The 21,018-nt window shown below is 39.2% G+C and overlaps 1 protein-coding gene across 2 annotated transcripts in view; it reads right to left on the bottom strand.

Annotated features, from left to right (window-relative positions):
• FAM151B (family with sequence similarity 151 member B) overlaps positions 1-17,706 on the bottom strand; it is a 33,396-nt gene extending 15,690 nt beyond the window's left edge. The window contains exons 1-3 of one of the 2 annotated variants that reach the window (XM_037159310.2): positions 17,575-17,706; positions 10,422-10,547; positions 3,015-3,180 (exon numbers count right to left, since the gene is read on the bottom strand). In XM_037159310.2, coding sequence (XP_037015205.1) covers positions 3,015-3,180; positions 10,422-10,547; positions 17,575-17,599 — 317 coding nt within the window. In that variant the 5' untranslated portion in view covers positions 17,600-17,706. Of the gene's footprint in view, positions 1-3,014; positions 3,181-10,421; positions 10,548-16,467; positions 16,775-17,574 lie in introns of those variants that run through there. The other variant, XM_037159309.2, reaches the window with a different exon arrangement.
• Between the last annotated feature and the right edge of the window lie 3,312 nt (positions 17,707-21,018).

Here is a 21,018-nt window from a genome sequence, read left to right as displayed (position 1 = left end):
GGAGGTTTCAAAACTGCATATTAGGATCACCCACTATAAAAACAATTTAAAAAAAGATACAGAGTCACTCATCAGAGAATATATAAAAGGTTTTAAAATCAGAGAAACTCATAACCCACAAATTCACACTGATGAAAATATTCAAAGTGAATGCAGCTACCGCATCTCTAGTAGTAGCTCATGACCTCGGAGAAAAGAACCTCCTTTCTTACACGTATTCTTGTATGAATCTGGACAACAAACACATTTCTGAAAATGATTGCAAAGTGTAAAATTATAAAATTGCCTTAAGACTTTTATAAACTTTATTTTTTTCCCTTTACTTTAAACACATTTTCTGGAAAGTAGAGACAACTGTATTTTAGCTACTTTTAAATAAAGAAGCGACTTCACTCTTTTTATTTCCCAACATCAATTCTGACAACTAGAGATTTGTAAACAATAAGATTTAGTTTTTTGTTTTTTAATTTTGTTTACACTCACACAGGACATTTTTTCATTGCCCTTAGAGAGAAAGGGAAGGAGAGAGGAAAGGAGAGAAACATGGATGGGTTGCCTCCTGCCCAGATCTGGGATTGAACCTGCAACCTAGGCATGCGTTCTGACCAGGAATCAAACTCACAACCTTTCAGTTTTACAGGATGACAGTCTAGTCAACTGAGCCATGCTGGCGGGGGCAACAATGATATTTTAGTCAGCTTACATAATTTTTCCTTTTAAAAAATGTATATACAAACTTTACTGGGAAACTACACTAGTTATAATTCTGAACTACTTCTAAACATTTAAGGCCTATTTGATTTATAAGAAAATCAACTTTTAATGAAAACTGCAGTGGGAAGCGAAGAATTTTGGAAATGGGTGTTGGAGGGGAAAACGTTCAGCAGCCTCTTCTCACATTTCTGTCTTTCTACCTAAGGGACAGAAGTCCTTCTGCCCGTGCTTCTACTGCTCTTCACTCCGCTCATGGTGAGCCCTCTACTTTAAGAAAACTGAGAATCCCATCGTTTCTTGGGTCACGTTTATTAGTGAGCAAGGGATACTGTGCATTAAAAACAGAGGGAACCAGCCTGTGGCCTTTCACTCTGCTCCCATGTAAGAAGCTCTTTTTTCTCCTCCTTCTGCCCCTGGAGTGGAGACTATATATATATATATATATATATATATATATATATATATATATAATTTAAAATATAAAAAATTATATATATATAATTTAAATTTTTTTTTCAATTACAGTTGACCTTCAATATTGGTTGGTATTGGTTTCAGGTGTACAGCACAGAGGTCAGACAGTCACATACTTTACTCAGTGTTCCCCCCAATATTTCCAGTACCCAACTGGCACCATACATGGTGTTACAATATCACTGACTGTATTTCCTATGTTGTACTTTACGTCTCTGTGACTATTTTGTAACTACCAATTTGTACTTCTCAATCCCTTCACCTTTTTCACCCAGCCCCCCAACCCCAATCTTGCAGACACTAATTTACATGCTGTCATTTCTCTGTCTTAAATGCTCTCTGCCTTGAATGGTATCAATACCATGTTAAAAACCACAATTCTAAGAATCTCACATTGGACTTCCTACAAATTTTCCCATTTTTGGTAGCAAGTAACGTGTGCTTGTGACTCCACTGCTTACCCGTCTGCAAGTCCCACGAGGGTGTTCCCTTCCTGGGTGCAGTAGGGGGAAACCCTGGAACTCTCTTCCAGAAAGGACTCTGATTTCTTGGGAAATCCAGTGTCTATAGAGGTTGTGGGAACTTTTTAGGCTTTCTCAATTCAGTAAACTGACATGCGGCTGTTTAACATTTGTTTTTCCATTTGACAATATCTAGTGTTAAAGAGCATTTTCTTCCCCAAACTGAAATTCCACCAGCATACACAAGTGTCTACTACATGTAAAGCACTGTGCCGTAAGATGCTATGACACAGAACATGACAAAGCAAGAATTTAATACACATACTCCATTTTATATGTAAATATTTTAATTGCCACTAATGTAGAATACAAATACAAAAAGTAATAATGCTTTCCCTTACAGAAACTTGAATAAGAAAAACAAAACCTACATTAAGAAAAACGTAAAACCTTACTAAGAAAAATTAAACCTTTGTTGTTATAGTTCTTAGTTTTTCTAGAACTTGACAAAAAGCATTCTAAAAATGTAAATGTGGAGGAAAAGCCAGGAGGATGGGCCATGATCGGCTGGCCGTGGTCTGACCCATTACTTGGAAGGAGGACATCAGCCTCTATCATGTGAGCCGTACCTGTCCAGACAAAAGGACTGTAAATATTGCAGAAGGACCCATCCCTCCCAGATAATATATACATTCCATGTAATTCCGATTGAAAATACCAGTGGCCAACGTTCTCACTCCTTCCTTGTATCAGTATCAGGTTTCCTGTGAAGAACTGCCATGTTGATCACCGGAAGAGGGAAGTCTTGAGCAGAATACTACCTAAAATTTCTCTTTGCTTAGTACTTTTCTAAGTCCCCAGAAAAACTACAAACTTAGTTTTTATAGAAGAGGTTCTTTTTCTAAATAGTTACTTGTATGTCAAACTTCTGAGTATCACATCCTATTTTCCTGTTCATTTCATTTAGAAATTGGGGGTAACACAATAAAAATTATACTCAAAATTGCAATAAACCATTTAAAATTACTTTTACAAGAAATAATTATCATCAGGAATAGTTTTGTTGTTGTTGTTTAATTTATTGATTTGAGAGAGAGAAACAGGGATTTGTTGTTCCCCTTGTTTATTGTTGTTCCATTTACTGGTTGCCTCCAGAAGCCCTGACCAGATAGATATTGAACCCACAACCTTGGCACATTCAGATGATGCCCTAACCAACTAAGCTGCCTGGCCAAGGCCCCATTTCAATTTAAATAAAAGCACAAAGTTAGTTAGTCAGGCACAGATATAAGAGGATATTAACTTTCTCCCCCTACCAGAATTATTCTGTAACAAGCAGAAGACTGCACATATTTGTATAAATACCTCTTGAAATCCAGCTTGATGCCTTTATTGCTTTTCACAACTTCAGTCAGCCATTCATGTAGAGTATTATCACTGCTTGATTCAGGAGGATGGGCCATGATCGGCTGGCCGTGGTCCGACCCATTACTTGGAAGGAGGACATCAGCCTCTATCATGTGAGCCGTACCTGTCCAGACAAAAGAACTTAAGTTAATGCTAACAAAATAGGGACTGCAGAAGACTCCCCGCCTGGTATTCTTTTCAGGAAGATAAAAAGAATAATAGAAAACTACCGTTTACTGAATTACTACTAAGTGCCAGGTACTGTGCTGGGTCTTTACACGTTGTTCTTGTTTTTTTACAAATGAGCAGACATCTGGTGAGGAGTTAAATATCATTCCCACACAGTGTTTAAGCTGTTGTCATATTATTTAATTTCTTCCCAGTATATGCCAAAATGAACATACAAAAGAAGGCTTAGTAACTATTTATTTCAGTTTCTGAGAATAAAAATATTACTTTTATCTTCTTACTCCTCAAATTAGAAACTGCAAATATTTATTGCTTATGTTTCAGATTCCTTTCTTTGACTTGAAGCTTAGCTACTGTTTAAAGGCTGTGGACAAAAAAGGGGCCACACACTAAACCTGACAAGGTTGGGGGAGGCCCGAGAGGCAGGTATTACAAACTCATAGACCAAAAGTAACCACATAGGATGGTCTGAACATAAAAATTTCTAACTAAATGCAAATCGCTGCAGGTAATCACATCCTAGGCCTTGAGCTTCCTAAATACAGGTCAATTTTACTTTAACTGAGCCTGTCTACCATCTTTTTGCATCTAAGACAACATACCCTAAAATGTCAGAGCAATTCCCTCTCTCTGGAGCCCTCAGAGAACGAGACCCCAGAACCCCTCGCTGTTATCTTGTTCCTCAAATACTATCCCTCTGTGCTGTAAATGTTATTAACTATCCCTTTCCCAAAAATGTAAAAAAAGTATGTGTACCTCCATTTAACTCTGTCTCCAATCTCAGAGATTTCTCCCCTTTGCTTTCTCCTGCCTCCCTAATCAATGCATTTCATGTCACTGCCCTTGTATCTCCTTTGATTCTAATGTATACGATAAGATGTAAAACTGCCATTCTCTGGAGCAGTTTTTCAGTCTGTTGAGATTTACTTCCCAGCAACTGTCGTCAGTTTGGTTCACATAAACTCATAAAAATTCTGTACAGGTTTGGACATCTCTTACATCGACAAAGCACACATCCCTGGAATAGGTGATAAGCTTCACCAGTCACAGTGTGAATTTGTTTAGCAGGCTGCGGTGGACTGACTCCAAAGATGGCTGACAATTCCTCCTATACGTATATAAACCTCTCTTCTCTTCTCTTTTTCCCCCCCTTGAGTGTGGGTGGACCTTGTGACTTGCTTAACCCAACAGAAGATAATGGAAGAAAAACCATCAGTTCTAGTTCTAGCCCTTAAAATGACCAGCAGCTCCTGCTTTCATCCTCTTGTAAGGCCGCTGCCATGCAAAGTGTTCAGGCGAGACTACAGAGGACAGCACCACGAGGGGCCCCGCCTCCACCACACGGAAGAGAAGAACAACCGGCTGACCCACAAAGTCATGAGGAATGATAAACCACTGTTATTTTAAGCCACTAATTTTGAGGTTAGTTTGTTATGTAGCAGTAGGAAAAATAGTTATCTGGAAGTGAAGCGTTGCCATAAAAGCCTGAAACATGGCACTGGCATTAGGACCTAGTAGAATTCTAGAAGGGCGGGGAGTTGGACGAGCAATGAGGAAATTCTTATTGGAAGCTCGAGAACAGACCACCTGTTTTATATAGAAATGGAATTTTGGCAACATTGCCACTTGTAGCAACTGGTGAAAGACAGAAAGGGTACCTAATAAATTTACAGATTTGGCCAATGAGTTCTCCCTGCAGAATACTGAAAGTGCCAACTGGCTTCTTTTAGCTGCCTAGATAAAGAATGGGAAGAGAGAGTGAGTTAAATAACCACTCAGATTTTAGCATATAGAAATATTTCCAATTCAGGACTTGTGCTGATTTAGAAAATGAAATCTATCCCCTTTAGTTGGCAAAAGAGTCTCAAAGTGAGAGACAGCCTCAGGAAAAAGTCAAATCCAGGGTGCTGCCTATAGACTATGACCTGTGAGTTAAGGTCAAGTCAAGGGTGCAATCTCAAGACCATTTGTTAAGAGAAAGATGGTGCCTCATGTACCCATAAGCTGGACAAAAGAAATTCTAGAATCCGAAGGGTGTTGTCTCGCAGCATCCTAACCAGCAGACCAAAGCAGAGAGAGGTTTGGAGTTAAGGTGTTTGATTAGAGGAATGGTTTATAACTTGATATACAGAAAGCCCACTATATTTTTAATTGTACTGTATCCACTTGGACCAAAAAAGAAGAGGTAGTTTGGAAGGAGAAGAGGTCTGTGGGCTCTCAAACTTCCACAAGCAGGACACAGACTAAAAGATTACTTGGCTGCAAATTTGAGCTATTTTCCCAGAAACATATAAGAGTTGATCAACAACATTGGGCTTTAGGGAAATGCAAATATAAACCATAATGAGATAGTAATTCGTATACACTGGGATGGCTATAATGAAAAAGACAGTAACAAGTTGCCAAGGAAGTAGAGAAATCAGAATCTTCATTCACTCTGCTGGAGGAATATAAAAAGGTACAGCTGCTTTAGAAAAGTTTGGTATTTTCTTAAAAACTTAAACAGTGTTACCTAGTGTTACATGTGACCCAGGCACATAGACAAGGGAAGTAAAAACATGTCCATTCAAAACTTGTATACAATTGTTCATAGCAGCATTATTTATATTAGCCAAGAAAAAAACCTGAATAGGTCAGCAAGACATGATATAACATACAATTTAATATTATTCAGCCACAAAAAAGAATAAAGTGCTGATATATGTTACAACATAGATGGATGTTGAAAGCATGCTAAGTGAAATAAGCCAGTCACAAAAGGCCACATATGAAAGTGAAGTATAAGCTGCTACCCTGAATTTTGATTCTTGGCTCAGGAGAAGTCTCTGAGGAAGTGGCAATTCAGCTGATACCCAAGGATGCAGAAGAGAGTAGCCAAGCAAAGGGTGAGGAAAGAGCATTCCTGGGAAGCGTACTCATGACAGCCTGAGGAGGAAGAGAGCTGAGCCATGTGCAGAACTACAAGGGCAGCATGCTGCACCCGTGACGGGTGCAGTTGGAGAAACAGGCTAGTTCATGCAGGGCTTTACAGGTTATTGTGGTGGTTTGAAGACTCCAATAAATAGCAACCCCTTCTCCACATGGATTCATGGAGAAATAAAAGACCCAAGTTGGCAGATGGGGTTCACTGCATTACCTTTATTACCTACAAAGCTAGTTCAGAAGATGCAGCTTAGTAGAGAGCTAAATGAGCTTGCCAACTCCTAACTTCTATACCTCCCAGTAAAACTTTGGAACAGCCTCTTTTGAGCCACATTCCAGCAAATACAAATATGCAGACTGCTGCTTCCCATGGTCTAGGTGGAAGAGGAGAGAAAAGCACACTCATTTGTCCAGAATCTTTGATACATCCACTCTATCCAGTCAAAAAGAACACACCAAAAATTATCTTTACCTCTATAAGAATAATCAGGGAGGCAGACTCCAAAGCACTTAGGGAAATAGCTCTCCTCCTGGTAACCAGAGCGGTAGAACAAGGAAGTCCCACCCACAGCTACAGTAAGGATTTTTAATGGACAACCATTAAAGAGCTTTAAATTAAACAGGCTTGATTCATGCTGAAAAACACCACTAAGGATGCTAGGTAGAAAATGAATGGAACAGGAGCAAAAAGTGGCAGCAATAAAATGATTGACCAAAGCAGGGCTGACTCATACCTACTGGCTGTTTCTGGGGGCAAGTTCACAGAAATTCAGATTGGAGCTAATAAAGTAACTTATTATCTCACATAGATAGAAGTCCAGAGCTAGGGTGGGCTCCAGGTGTGCTATAATCAGCAGCTGGGCGATGTTATTAGTGTCTTCGTGTCTCAATTCTTGACTACCCTTGGTGTGTCTTCAGGCTGATTTCTACTATGATGGTAAGATGGGTGACAGGTGACTACACCACTGTGGCTACAGACTTCAGTGTTCACATAGTTCAGTGTTAAGGTAGAAATCTCCTTTTGAGCCAGGTTAGATCACTTGCCTACCACGGTAACAATATTGAAACAGCACACAAACCACATTGGCCAGCTTAAACCAGTACTACATCCTTAAAGCAGATCGATGATTAATACAATCTTGAATTGTTTTACGGAGACAGTACTGCACATGTGCCCCTGGAACCAAAGGATCGGGATAAGAGCAGAACTTGAACACTGGAACCCTTTCAGAAGCAAAGGGTCTGTTGTCCAGGAAGATCTGATGCTAAGCCTCTTACCATACATGGCCAAGTTCCAAAACTCCCCAAACTGCCCTGCCAGCACTTCTGCATACCCCGTCCCAGTAGCTCCTTCAGACTCTCTGATTTTAAGCCATCAGGAGGTTTGGGCTTCTGAGTAACAGCTTTCCACTTCATCTCGAGGCATGCTAGCAATAAAACAACCCTCATTTCTCTACTGCAGTTCTCAGTGTTCAGTGTTTGTTTCTCCTGGTTCCGCGTGGACAGACTCTTTCTGTTCTGAACAATATGAATCATCGAGGGAACTCCAAGCGCTGATTAGTTTATTCTGCTCATCCACCCTGGGCCTAGGAATGGAATCAGCTTCCATGTGGTTGTATGGATTCCCCAAATTATAAAACTTGGGCCTCCAGTTGCCTAACGGGAAGAAAGGAGGGTATTATCTGAAGATTAAGTAAGTAACCTATGAGAACTTCCAAGATCGACACCAGACTGCCAGCAACTGGAGATGACCTACCATTAGTAATTTTAAAAACAAAGTTAAAAGGAAAGTGTTCATATTTAACTAGATTATTTCTAGGTGTGAAACTTCTATGTACCCTATTATGAAGCATGCATTTTTAAGATTTTTTTCCCAAATTTTTAGTTGTTGTCACATAGAAATACAATTTATTTTCCACTTTGACTTTGTCTTGACATTTCTAAATTTACCTATGAATTACAATAATTTATCTAGGAATCTTCGTGATATTCCATATAATAACCATATATCTATAAATAAGTTTTATTTTTTCTTTTTCTACCACTTTTCGATTTTTTTAAATTGACATATAATTCACATACTATAAAAGTCACCCTTTTAAAGTGTACCATCCAGTGGTTTTCAGAAGATTGTGCAACCATCACCACTATCTAATGCCAACAAATTTCATCATCCTGAAAAGAAACCCTGTACCCATTAGCATTCACTCTCTATTCCCTACCCCTGCCAGCTCCTGGCAACCATTGTTGGGAACAGCTCTGCCTGGTTTCGGGAACTGTAACTGCCCCCCACGGCTAAGGCTGAGTGAGTGACCTCTGGGATGTGAGCCGCAGGAGACAAAGCTTGTCTCTGGTAGGGAACGCTGCCTGTTTCCTCTCTGCCCTCAAAGCACGGTCAGTAGTCAGAGACCAGGTAAGACTCCTCACAGCAAAGGGCAACCTAAACCAGACTCCATCACTTGGGAGGCCATCATAGAAAGACTGGGGGGGGGGGGGGGGGGGGGGGAGGCTGCAACAAAGAGCAAACAATGGACCCTTGCCCCCCAGCTATTCTGACACAGCTCAAGTCTCCATGTCCTCTGGGAAAAGTGCTTCCTAGCTCTAATCCACTTAAACCTGAAAACTTGATGGGGAGGGGTGCAGCTCCTTGCCTTGCTAGAGCAGATCCAGGGAAATCTGACATAAGAAAGAATTCCTAAACATCCTGTGAAACCTGCTCTGCTAAGAGTGCTTTCATTCATATGATAAGGGTCCAAGCAGGAAATGAGTATGTCTCCCAAAGTTCTGCAATCCCCTTCCTGACAGACTCTGACTCAGACTAAGCCCTCAGATTTCTTTGAAATGTTATCTACTGTTTGATCCTTGCCACCCTGTATTCCTGTGATTTACAACCCAATAAAAGCCCCTAGAGGAAGGGGCTCAAAGCCTTTTTCCTCAGAGAAACTGGCCACCTCTCCTCCCCAAGCAGATCATGTCTTGGTAGTATTTACTTTCATCCGTGGTGGATGGGGAGACTTGAGGGCAAAGTTGCTCCCACAAACCATGAGTCAATGTTTTTCCTGAAGCATTGCTTTTGCTAAAATCCACTTATTAATAATCACTCTGCCATTATTATGTGCCAGATACTCTTTTGGGTATTAGGGATTCAATATTAAACAAGACAAAGCACCTCCCTTTGAGAAACAAAGAAAAACAATGTAAAACAATATCTTTACAATACAAGAAATTCATATTCACATACATTATTCAGATATGTGATAGGGTAAAATGCAAAAAAAAATGCATGCACTTTACAATAAAACATGAGATTCCAAGGAATTTTCCTTGTTGGACGGGTCACTTCAAACTATTCAAAAGCCATCGAGTGACAGACGTTCACCATCCTCTGCTGCTACAGCCAAAGGGGGCACTTCCTAGGGAAAGGCTGAGAGAACACTACAGAGTTCATCTACATAATGAAGGGAGATATACACAGATACAGATTATAGGTAGATATAGATATAGACAGATATGATTATAGATGGAGTTAGCAAGCCAGAAGTCTTGGTTTCTAGCTGAGGCACAAATATTGCCCACAGTAATTAATTATAAATTAGTGTGCAATGGCTTCACCCATCCATTCAACAAAGAGTTATTGAGCCTCTCCTTCGTACACCGTGAAACACAAAAATATGTAAAACACATGATCCTGATCTTAAAATTTTTGCTCAAAAAAATTACATTATAATATAAGCAAGTGCAATAATACAGAAGAGTTTCAAATAAGACATAAAAATGGTAAATTACTTCTAGAAAATAAGAAATCCTTCCATTATGAAAATTTGTTCATTTTGTAAACAAAATGAGATCCTTTATAAAAATGTTTATGTCATCTTATCACCCTGGTTGGGTGGCTCAGTTGGTTGGAGCACTGTCCCATACACCAAAAGGTTGTAGGTTCCATTCCTGGTCAGGGCATATGTCTAGGTTGCGGGTTCGATTCCAGTCAGGCTGCATGTGGGAGGCAACCAATCGATGTTTCTCTCTCACATGGATGTTCCTTTCTCTCTCTCTTTCTTTTTCTCTCTCTCTACCATAGATAAAATCAATAAACACATCCTCAGGTGAGGATTAGAGTAAAAAATGTTTGTATCAGCCTATAATTTACACTTGGATCATCTAAGTCTCTGGTACCTGTAAATATGCTCAGATATAAAAAAAAGCAGTAGAATTCACCTATTATCAATGTGAATATGAACAATCACACAGACTTACTTTTCAGTGCCTCCTTCATCTGTGCCTTGTGGTTGGCTGCGTGATACCAAGTGATCTGGGCACCGTCTTCTGTAGTTATCTGGTTACTTCTCAGAAAATACTGCAGTATATTTTCACTCCAAGATCCTAAAACAACAGCATTTGCACGAAAACAAATAGATTGTATTACATGAAGTAAAAAAATTTTAACAGAAAAAGAGCATAGCCTATAATGAGAGAGAATAATAAAGTAATTAAACTGAGAAAAACATGAGATGTTAAAAAGATAAAGCATTATGCCGTGGCAGGTTAACATATATAAATATATAAACATGCTATATATGAAGTAAGTAATGATTAGTAAACATAAGATAGTCTGGACCTCTGAAGCATGAAAACACTGGCAAGAAACATAAAAAAAAACTGGTAAGAAACATATATTTTAAAGGAGAAATTTTCACATTTCATCATCTCCAATCCTGGCCCCATAAATAAGTAAAATATATGTAAAGCCGGAGCTGTATTAAAAACTTCTAAATTTTGTACAATTTAATTGTTTTCTCCATCTGAAGCCCTGCTCTATATTTATATTAACAATTTAGAATCTTAAATTACACATTTAATCACTCTCGGCCTTTTGGCTAAGATCAGGTATAACATCTGTTCTTATCAGTTTAAATTACACATTTAAGCATTTTTACCTTCAGAGTATGAGTCTCAGCACCATTTATCTGAGTGACTAAGTAAATTCTTGAGTTAATATTCTCAGATTTATCTATCTTGTACAAATATACATAATTCCCTTATCTATCAACTACTTTTTGGCACACAAATTTTCTCTTAATTAAACATGAAAATATGAGTTAACTGAGACTAGCACACTTGAACCCAGATCTACTCCAAATTATACTATATCCTATAATAACAATGAGAAAAAGGTCAAAAACAATGAAAACAGTCCTCTGTAATCTTATCTCTCTAGTTCTTGTTCATTTATTCAAACATTTAAGTACCTACCAAGTGGCTGCAAATTCCCTATGCATGAGATTTTGTCTTATGTTAATTGTTTATTAACTCTGCCTAACAACAGTTAAAAAACTGAAAATGGCCATCATGAACTTCGGATCAGACACTGAGAAAAAGTAACATTTGATTAGCGAATGGAGGAGCATTTAATTAACAAACTAACTTCTCAACCACTCTGTATGTTGGGCTACAGAATACAGGAGAGAACCGGCTGTACCATCCACTACCCCCCAGGCAGCTTTCTACCCAAAACACGTGGCCCTAATGTAGCATATGTAATAAAGTCTGAGACTTTAAGATGAAAATACTAGGCTATCATTTTTTAAATATTTACGTTGCGCATTTTTAGAAGGCACATTATTTACAACAGACACGTCTGACAATGCAAAAATAGTTAAATGTTAGTATAATTTCAAGATAAAGTATGTGATTAATGTAGATGTTAAGAATGAAGTTTTTGAGATACACCAGAAGATTCACAAAAAAGGTAATCATGCATGTCACCAGAAAAAACTAAATATTAGTTGATGGTGTGTACCGGATGTGTACACAGCACCATTCAACTAAACACATTACAGTCAAAATTTTTATAAGGGGCCCTGGCTGGTGTAGCTCAGTGGATTGAACATGCACCTGCAAACCAAAGGATCGCGGTTCAATTCCCGCCAGGGCACATGCCTGGGTTGCAGGCCAGTTCCCAGCAGGGGACGCATGAGAGGCAACCGTACATTGATCTTTCTCTCCCTCTTTCCTTCCCTTCTAAAGATAAATAAATAAAATCTTTAAAAAATAAATTAAAAAAATTTTATAAGGGCAACTTATAGATCAATGATAAAATACCATGACTCCAGAAATTAAAAATTTTAATTTAATTTGGGATCTCTGGTATCCAAATTCCACCCGGTACAGGTGGAATTAAGTTTGTTATCCTTGCCCTGTTAATGAATAAAACTGCCACCTGATACTTAGTCACAGCTGTATATATCTATAGAATTTAAGAAGACTCCAATTAGCCATGATCTAGGATATTTAGTACTATTTAAGTAGGCTGTAACTCTGAAAACTGGGCCAGGAGAAAGGCAAAATTAGTTACAACTTTTATTTTTATTTTTTTGTGTGTGTTTCTTTTTTCTTTCCATCACCATTTCGTCACCTTACACCCCCCACCCCATGCCCTGCGATCGCCACACTGTTGTCCTGCAACTTTTAAAATTAAGACTTTGGGACAAACAGTTTTAGCTCTATAGAAAAAAAACTGAGTGAAAGGTACAGCGAGATCACATATGACCCTCCCCCTATTCTTACATCTTTTTGTGGTGATGAAAATGTTTAAAAATTGATTGTAGTGACAGTTACACAACTCTGAATAAACTAAAAAAGCCAATAAATTACATGCTTTGAATGAATGAATTGTAAGGTATGCAAATTATCTCAAAAAGAAGAAAAAAAGAAAAAAGTTCTTTTTTTTTTAAAGATTTTATTTATTTATATTTAGAGGGGAAGGGAAGGAGAGAGGGAGAGAAACATCAATGTGTGGTTGCCTTTTGTGCATCCCCTGCTGGGAACTGGCCTGCAGGGAACCGGCCTGCAACCCAGGCATGTGCCCTAACTGGGAATCGAACCGCGATTGTCTGGTTCACAGGCCCACGCTCAATCCACTAAGCTACACCAGCCAGGGCCAAAATAAGTTCTTAATAAAGAAAAATACATCTTTGGCCCAGAAATTCTATTTTCATAAATTTTCATAAATTTTCCCCATAAACAGATATGTTCACATGTGGGGAATGATATATTTGATACAAAATATTTATTGCAGCATTGTCTGTAATGGTAAAAAAGTGAAAATAACCTAAATATCCACCAACAATATATTCACTAAATAATTACGGTATATCTATGCAATGGAACATTATTCAGCCATTAAAAAGAATGAAGCAAATCTATATGTACAGATATAGTGTAACCTCAAGACACATTAAGTGAAAAAAAAAGGCAAGGTAGAGACTAATACATATTTTTCTTATTTATTCTAATAGGAAAAATAATGACACCTGGCCTCCAAAGATATCTATGTCCTAATCCCTGGAAACTGTGAATATGTTATATTATATAGCAAGAAGGAATTAAGGTTATAGGTGGAATTAAGTTTGTTATTCAGCTGACTCTGAGGTGAAGATGAGGCAGGAGACAACATAGGAAGAACTCTGAGACTGCAATACTGTTACTGGCCAGCATCTAGCATCCTGGTCGCCAGGAAACGCCTTTTACCAGCGAGGTACATTAAATAGTAAACCCAGGCAGGGAGGAGGAAGGAGACAGGTCTCACATGATAACTCAGCAGTCCTGAGCCTGGGCTGATAATATTGCCAGGTGCTCCAAGAAACACTATGTTAGCAAGAAAAGGAAGTCCTTGAAATTCTATGTAGCGTTTCCACTACCTGGGAAAGAAAGCCTTGAAACTGTGCTTTCATTCCAAGGCCTGAATGTGGAAGAGGATCCCTGGTACCCAAAGAAGAAGCCCATAGAACAACTTTGGTTAACTGCCTACCTCTGGTCACTATCTGTTTTATGAGGGAGTCCCTGCTGCTTATAGAAAGAGCCCATAAATAACTCTGGAAAGTGCCCCAATTTTAATTAACTGCCTCCTGTCACATATTTGCTTTACAACAAGATAAACAAATGGAGTCTGGAGCAAGATAAGGATTCGAGCTAACCGACCCCCACACATACCTAAGTTTGGGTCATCACATTCCCCCAGGAAAGCTGGCACCGCATTTACCCATTAATCAATATGTAAGTTTTTTCTCCTATTCCACCAACTATATAAGTCCTCAGAACAAAGGACTTACTCTCTCTCTAGGGGGCTCAGGGCACTCTTAAGGCTCCTGGCTCCAGGGCCACAGGGCCTCTGGGCCTCTGGCCACCCAGCCTCAGGCTGCCTGGGGGCTTGCCACCCTGGTTTTCAGCCGCTCTTACTTTTGTCACCCTGCTTTGCCCTGAGACTTTGCCTTTCACCTGCTACTCTACCCAGTCCTGTTCTCTTCCATGGGAACAGACCACTAATAAACTAGATTTGCTGATCTGTAATTCTTTACATGCGTCAGCAAGAAGAACCAGGTCTCTCCTGTGGACAAAGATAGTAGCATAAATCACCCGGGTGGGCCTCACAAGGCCCTTATAAGTGCAAGAGGGAGGCAGGAGAGTCAGTGTCAGAGTAATGCAGAATGAGAAAGACTCAACCAGCCATTACAGGCTTTGAAAATGCAGGAAGAGACAGTGAAGCAAGAACTCAAGCAGTCTCTAGAGCAGGGGTGTCAAAGTCATTTTCACGGAGGGCCACATCAGCCTCATAGTTGCCTTTAAAGGGCCGAATGTAATTTCAACTTCTTAACAGTTAAGGAGTAGTTACATTTATACAGTCCTAAAATTATTTTGGCCTTTTGAAAGCAACCACAAGGCTGATGCGGCCCCCGGTGAAAATAAGTTTGACACCCCTGCTCTGGAGGTTGAGAAAGGCAAGAAGGCCAATTTTCCCCTAGAGCCCAACGGAGGGAGGGCAGCCATGCTGACACCTAGGTTTTAGCTCAGTGAGACCCATTTCAAATTCCAGCCTCCAGAACTGTAATATATATCTGTGTTGTCCTAAGCCACTAAAAACTAATGCTTTAAAAAACTAGTTTGTATGTTTTTTAAATAGTAAGAGAACATTTAAAAAGAGATATACAGTATATGATGGCAAGTATACTATGACCTAAACTATATTTTCTTAAAAGTTAGAATTGTTAGAAAATAGGAGCATACCATAAACTTACTATTGGTGCCTCTAAGTATTGTCATTATGTGGATTTCTTTCCTACATGGTCTACAATAAGCATGCATTATGTTTATAGTCAGGAAAAATTTAAACTGTGAAAAGGATGAAGGATACAATGTTAATAATACACTGAACTGAGTTGAGTTCCTTTATATGAGTAAGAAATAAGTGGAATATAAAATGAAAAATAACATCATTTACATTATCACCCCCAAACATGAAATACTTAGGTATAAATCTAACAAAATATGTACAAGATCTATATAAAAAAAACCCTGCAAACTCTGATGAATGAAACCAAAGAACTAAATAGAGAGATGTTCCATGTTCATGAATAGAAAGACTCAATATTGTCAAGACGTCAGTTCTTCCCAACTTGATCTAAAGATTTAAGCAATCCTAATCAAAATCCCACCAAGTTATTTTCTGGCTACTGAGAAACCGATTCCAAAGTTTATATGGAGGCAAAAAAAAAAAAAAAAACCAAACCCAGAAGAGCCAACACAATATTAAAGGAGAACAAAGTAACGATACTACCCAACATTAAGACTTACTGTAAAAATACCATATTCAAGACAGTGCAATATTAGTGAAAGAACAAACAGATCAATGGAACAACTGGAGATCTCCCAAACAGAACTCCATATAGAGACGACTGATTTTTGACAAAGGAACAAAGGTAATACAATGAAGCAAAGAAAGTCTTTCCCACACATGGTTCTCAGACTGGACATCCACATAAAAAAGAAATGAATCTAGACACAGAACTTACACCTTTCACAAAAATTAACTCAAAATGGATCACAGACCTAAAAGCAAAGTGAAAAACTATAACACTTTAGAATATAGGGGAAAATATAGATGACCTTGAGTGTGTTAATTACTTTTTACATATATACCAAAGGCACCATTCATGAAATAACATATTAGCTGGACTTAATTTAAATGAATAACTTCTGCTCTGGGAAAGACAATGTCAAGAAAATAAGACAAGCCACAGACTGGGAGAAAATATTTGCAAAAGATACATCAGATAAAGGACTGTTATCCAAAAATATACAAAGAACTTGTAAATCTCAACAATAAGAAAGCAATCCGATTTAAAAAATGGGCCAAAGACCTCAACAAACAATCCACCAAAGAAGATACACATATGGCAATCATAAAAGGTGTTGCACATGATGTGTCCTTAAGAGAAACACAAAACAACAAAGTACAACTACATACCTATTGGAGTGGCCAAAACCCAGAACACCAATAACACCAAATGCTGGTGAGGGTGTGAAGCAACAGGAACTCTCATTCATTGTTGGTGGGGATGCAAAATGACACAGACAGGTTGGAAGTCAGTTTCTTATAAAACTAAGCATACTTTTCCCATATGATCCAGTTTGCCCTCTATTTACCCAAAGGAGTTGAACACTTATGTCCACACAAAAATCTGCACATGGGTGTTTACAACAGCTTTTTTCATAATTACCAAAACTTGGAGACAACCAAGATGTCCTTCAGTATGCAAGTAGATAAACTGTGGCACATTCAAACAATGAAATATTGTTTGATGTTAAAAAGAAATGAGCTATCAAGCCAAAAAAAAAAAAAAAGGACATGGAGGAAACTTAAATGCATATTACCAAGTGAAAGAAGTCAATATGAAAAGATGACATAACATATGATTCCAACTATATGACATTCTGGAAAAGGCAAAACAACGGAGACAGTAAAAAGATCAGTGGCTGCCAGGGATTGCGGTGGGGTAGGGGATGAGTAGGTGAAGCACAGAGGATTTGGGTGCAGAGAAACCATTTTGTATGATACCATAATGATGAATACATGTCATTACACATTTCTCTAAACCCACAGAATGTACAGCACCAAGAAAAAACCCTGGTCAACTGTGGACTTAGATGATTATGAGGTGATTATGATGTGTCAGTGCAGGTTCACAATTGTAACTCGCCGGGGGAATGTTGATAATGGGGAGGCTACATATGTACCCAGTTAGGGGATATATGGAGAATCGGTTCCTCCTGCTCAATTTTCCTACGAACCTAAAACTTCTCCTAAAAAAGAAAAAAATCTTTTTTAAAAGGGCGTAACATTCTTGCCATTCTGGTAGCCCCAGACGCTTTCTTTTCTCAATGTCCACAGCGGGAACCAAGGTTCAGCCAGTGGACTGTGGGCACGCGCTAAGAACGCGGATCGCGAGGATTTAAAAATGGGAGGGGTGCTGCCAGAGGAGTCGCTCAAAGCGTCCCTAACACCCTCGCACGAGGCCGCCAGAGAAAGCGCAGGTCGTGAAGCCAATTCTGCGGAGTGGGGACTTTGGCTTACCCGGGCCCCCTGCAGTCGTTGCCATGGTGACGAGACGCCGGAAGTCCGCGCAGGCGCTAAGCCGCAGGCACCGGCGAAGAGCTGTCACAGGTGGCGCGCAAACAAACTACACACGCGGCGAGGGGAGGCCTCTTGGGGGAGGAAACCGGCGTTGCACAGGCGGAAGCAGCGAAGCGGTGGCAATGCGCACGCTCAGAGGCTGTGCTAGCGTTCAGCTCTCGCGCAGACTCCGTTCCGCGTCCTGGTGTCGCACGAGTTGTGTTTTTTTTTTTTTTTGGGGGGGGGAAGTTGTCAAAACTGGTGGTCGAGAGCATTGCTGGACCGGTCGGGGAACACGGAGGCAGAGAATGAGACCCAAGATTGAAAGCAGTTACTGGTGTGGGGTACGAATTTCCGGAGTTGGTTATATTTTCTCTTCTTAGTTTTAGTAGCATCCTAAAATGACATGGAATCATTCCTTAATAAAAAAATTAGTGTTTCTGCCGGAGTACGGAACTGAAAACTTGAAAGTTTCCTGTCCCCTTCTCTGTTTATCAGTGTTCCCTCAGAAAACACTCTAGCAACTAGATTCTCACACTCACTGCCTTCTTTTGCCCTCCTTAATTCCTTACTTTCTCCAACCATTCTGGAGATGGAGAAAGAACAGCCTGCCCGGTCGGATTTATCTGAATTAAGCACTGGCATTTTCTGGTTCTGTGACTAATACAATTTACTCTGTCAGTTGTAAAATTAGAATGACTGCATCACCCGATACATAACACAAAGACAGCTCTTCTCACCCAGCCCTTCGGATTTTAATATACTGAAGTCTTTCTAGACTTGAGTTGTAATTATTTGAATCTGTCTTTAATCAAAATTCTGTTTTCTCTGCATATTCTCTAGCTTAATCAAAAGGATTTCTTAAATTTCAGGAAACACTAAATTTTAACAACTTCAACTGCATTTTTTTTAAAAACTTTGAGACACGATCGGTCGATTTGTATTTGATTTGCATTTCCCTTATAATTTAAAATGGATACATTTAAAGTGTACAATTTATTGTGTTCGTAGTGTAGTCAGATTTATGCATCCAGCACCACAATCAACTTCAGAACATTTTCATCACCCAAAGTAGTCGTTCCACATCCCGCACCCCACCCCCCCGACCGCGCCCCGCAGCCCTAAACAACTACTACTAATCTATTTTCTGTCTCTGCAGATTAAACTATTCTGGACATTGTATATAAATGGAGTAATTCAATGTATTAGGTCGGAGTCGCTCAAGAAACTGACGGAGGCAGTGAGCTAAGGAGCAGGGTTTATTAGCGGGGGAATAGGAGGGAAAGTGGGGCCAACCAAGGGAGGTTGGGGAGCCAACCAAGTGAGGTTAGGACTCGCTGGGTTGTTCTTAGGTCAGGGTTTTGAGGCTGTGAAGCACAAAAACCTGCAAACGGTAACTGGTTGGGGTGTCAGAGTCTGATTGGCTAGAGCTGGGTGCCATTTCTGACCATCGTTCTTGGTTCATCTTGTCAGGCTCAAGTTAAAGCTGCATCCTGGTTTGTCCTGGGTACGGTCAGCAGGCAGTTTCCCAGGCTAACATAAAGTTTCCCACAGTAGTTTTCCTGCCTGGTGATTTTCCATTCCTGCTCGGCCTACTTAGGTCTGTCACAATATATAGTTTTTTGTGACTGGCTTCTTTCACTTGGATTACTATTTTCAAGGTTCATCCATATTGTAGTGTGTACCAGTACTTTATTCTTTTTTATGGCCAAATAAAATTCCATTGTTTGCATATGGCACACTTTATTTATTCATTTATCAGTTGATGGGCATTTGTATTGTTTCCACTTTTTGTCTACTAATGAATAATGATACTACGAACATTCATGGACAAGTTTTGAGTGGAAGTGTGAAGTATGTGGACATATTTCTCTTGAGTATATGTACATAGCAGTAGAAATGCTCGTTCACAAAGTAGCTTTATATTTCACTTTTTGAGGAACTGCCAGTTTTGCAAAACAACTATACCATCTTATTTTATTTTATTTAGTGTGTGTAATAAAAAGTCTTTATTTCGTGGGATTTTTTTTTCTTCATAAAAAAAAAAAAAAGGAACCCTGACAGAATGGACAAATCTTCAGATCGGGCTGTGTAGAATACAGAGGAAATGGTGACAGCATTCGTGCACTTTGGCCTAATATGCTACAAACATAATGAATAGCTGGGGATTTCTGGCACACAACTGTGTGGCATAGAAAGCCAAACAGCTAGCCATCCTCAACCAAGGGCAGCTGCTGCTTGAGTTTGCTTTTCACAAACGTCCAGCTATACCGCTGGACGTGCCCACAGCAATGCATGAGAGTTCCAGTTTCTCCACATCCTTACCAACACTTACTATCTGTTATTTTTTCATTGATTACAGCCATTCAAGTTGATATGAATAATAGCTCCTTGTATTCGTGATTTCCCTAGTGAGTAATAATATTGAGCGTGTTTTCAAGTGCTTATTGACTATTTTATTTTCCTTGTTGACATGTCTATTCAAATCATTTGCTCATTTTTACACTGGGTTACTTGTGGGGTTTTGTTGAATTGTAAAAAATTTTTAAATTATATTTTATTCATTATGTTATTACTTTTGTCCTGATTTTCCCCCCCTACTGCTTCAGGCAATACCCCCACCATTGTTCATGTCCATGGATCATGTGTATAAGTTCTTTGTCTACTCCATTTCCTATCTAGACTGTACTTTACATCCCCAGGACTATTCTATAACTACCTCTTTGTACTTTTTTTAAAGTTTTTTAAAAAATATATTTTATTCTTAATCCCCTTACCTCTTCATCCATTTCCCCCCCTCATCCTTCCCTGCGGGCAACCTTCCGGTAACTAACTTGCTTTTTCTTGCTTTTGACAATCTCTCTTTACTGTTAATCTTTAGCCTTTTAAAAATGATGTGTCTTGGACACATCATTATTAAATGATGAGGCCTCTATTATGGTAGAGGCCTCTGCATCTGCCATAAATGGGACTCTCTTTGCTTCCTGGACTTGCATGTCTGTTTCCTTCACCAGACTAGGGAAGTTTTCTTTCACTGTTTTTCCAGATAGAGTTCCAGTTTCTTGCTCTATGATGTGAATGTTGGAATGCTTTTAGTTGTCCTACATGATGTTTACACTATCTTTTTTTTTTTAATTCTTTTTTTTCTTGTTCTGCGTGGTTGTTGTTTTTTTTGCTTTCTTATGTCCCAAGCCATTGATATGATTCTCAGCTTCATCAACTCTACTGTTGTTTCCTTGTAAATTGTCCTTTATTTCAATTAGTGTATCCTTCATTTCTGATTGGGTCTTTTTTACGTTGCTGAGGTCCTCTACTAAGTTCCTTGAGCATCCTTATAACCAGTGTTTTGAACTCTGCATCTGATAGATTGCTTCTCTCCATTTCATTTAGTTCTTTTTCTGGAGT

Source organism: Artibeus jamaicensis, unplaced genomic scaffold (assembly GCF_021234435.1).
Source record: "Artibeus jamaicensis isolate MK-2021 breed Jamaican fruit bat unplaced genomic scaffold, CSHL_Jam_final contig_373, whole genome shotgun sequence".
Taxonomy (NCBI): domain Eukaryota; kingdom Metazoa; phylum Chordata; class Mammalia; order Chiroptera; family Phyllostomidae; genus Artibeus; species Artibeus jamaicensis.
This window is presented reverse-complemented; position numbering and strand designations above follow the sequence as displayed.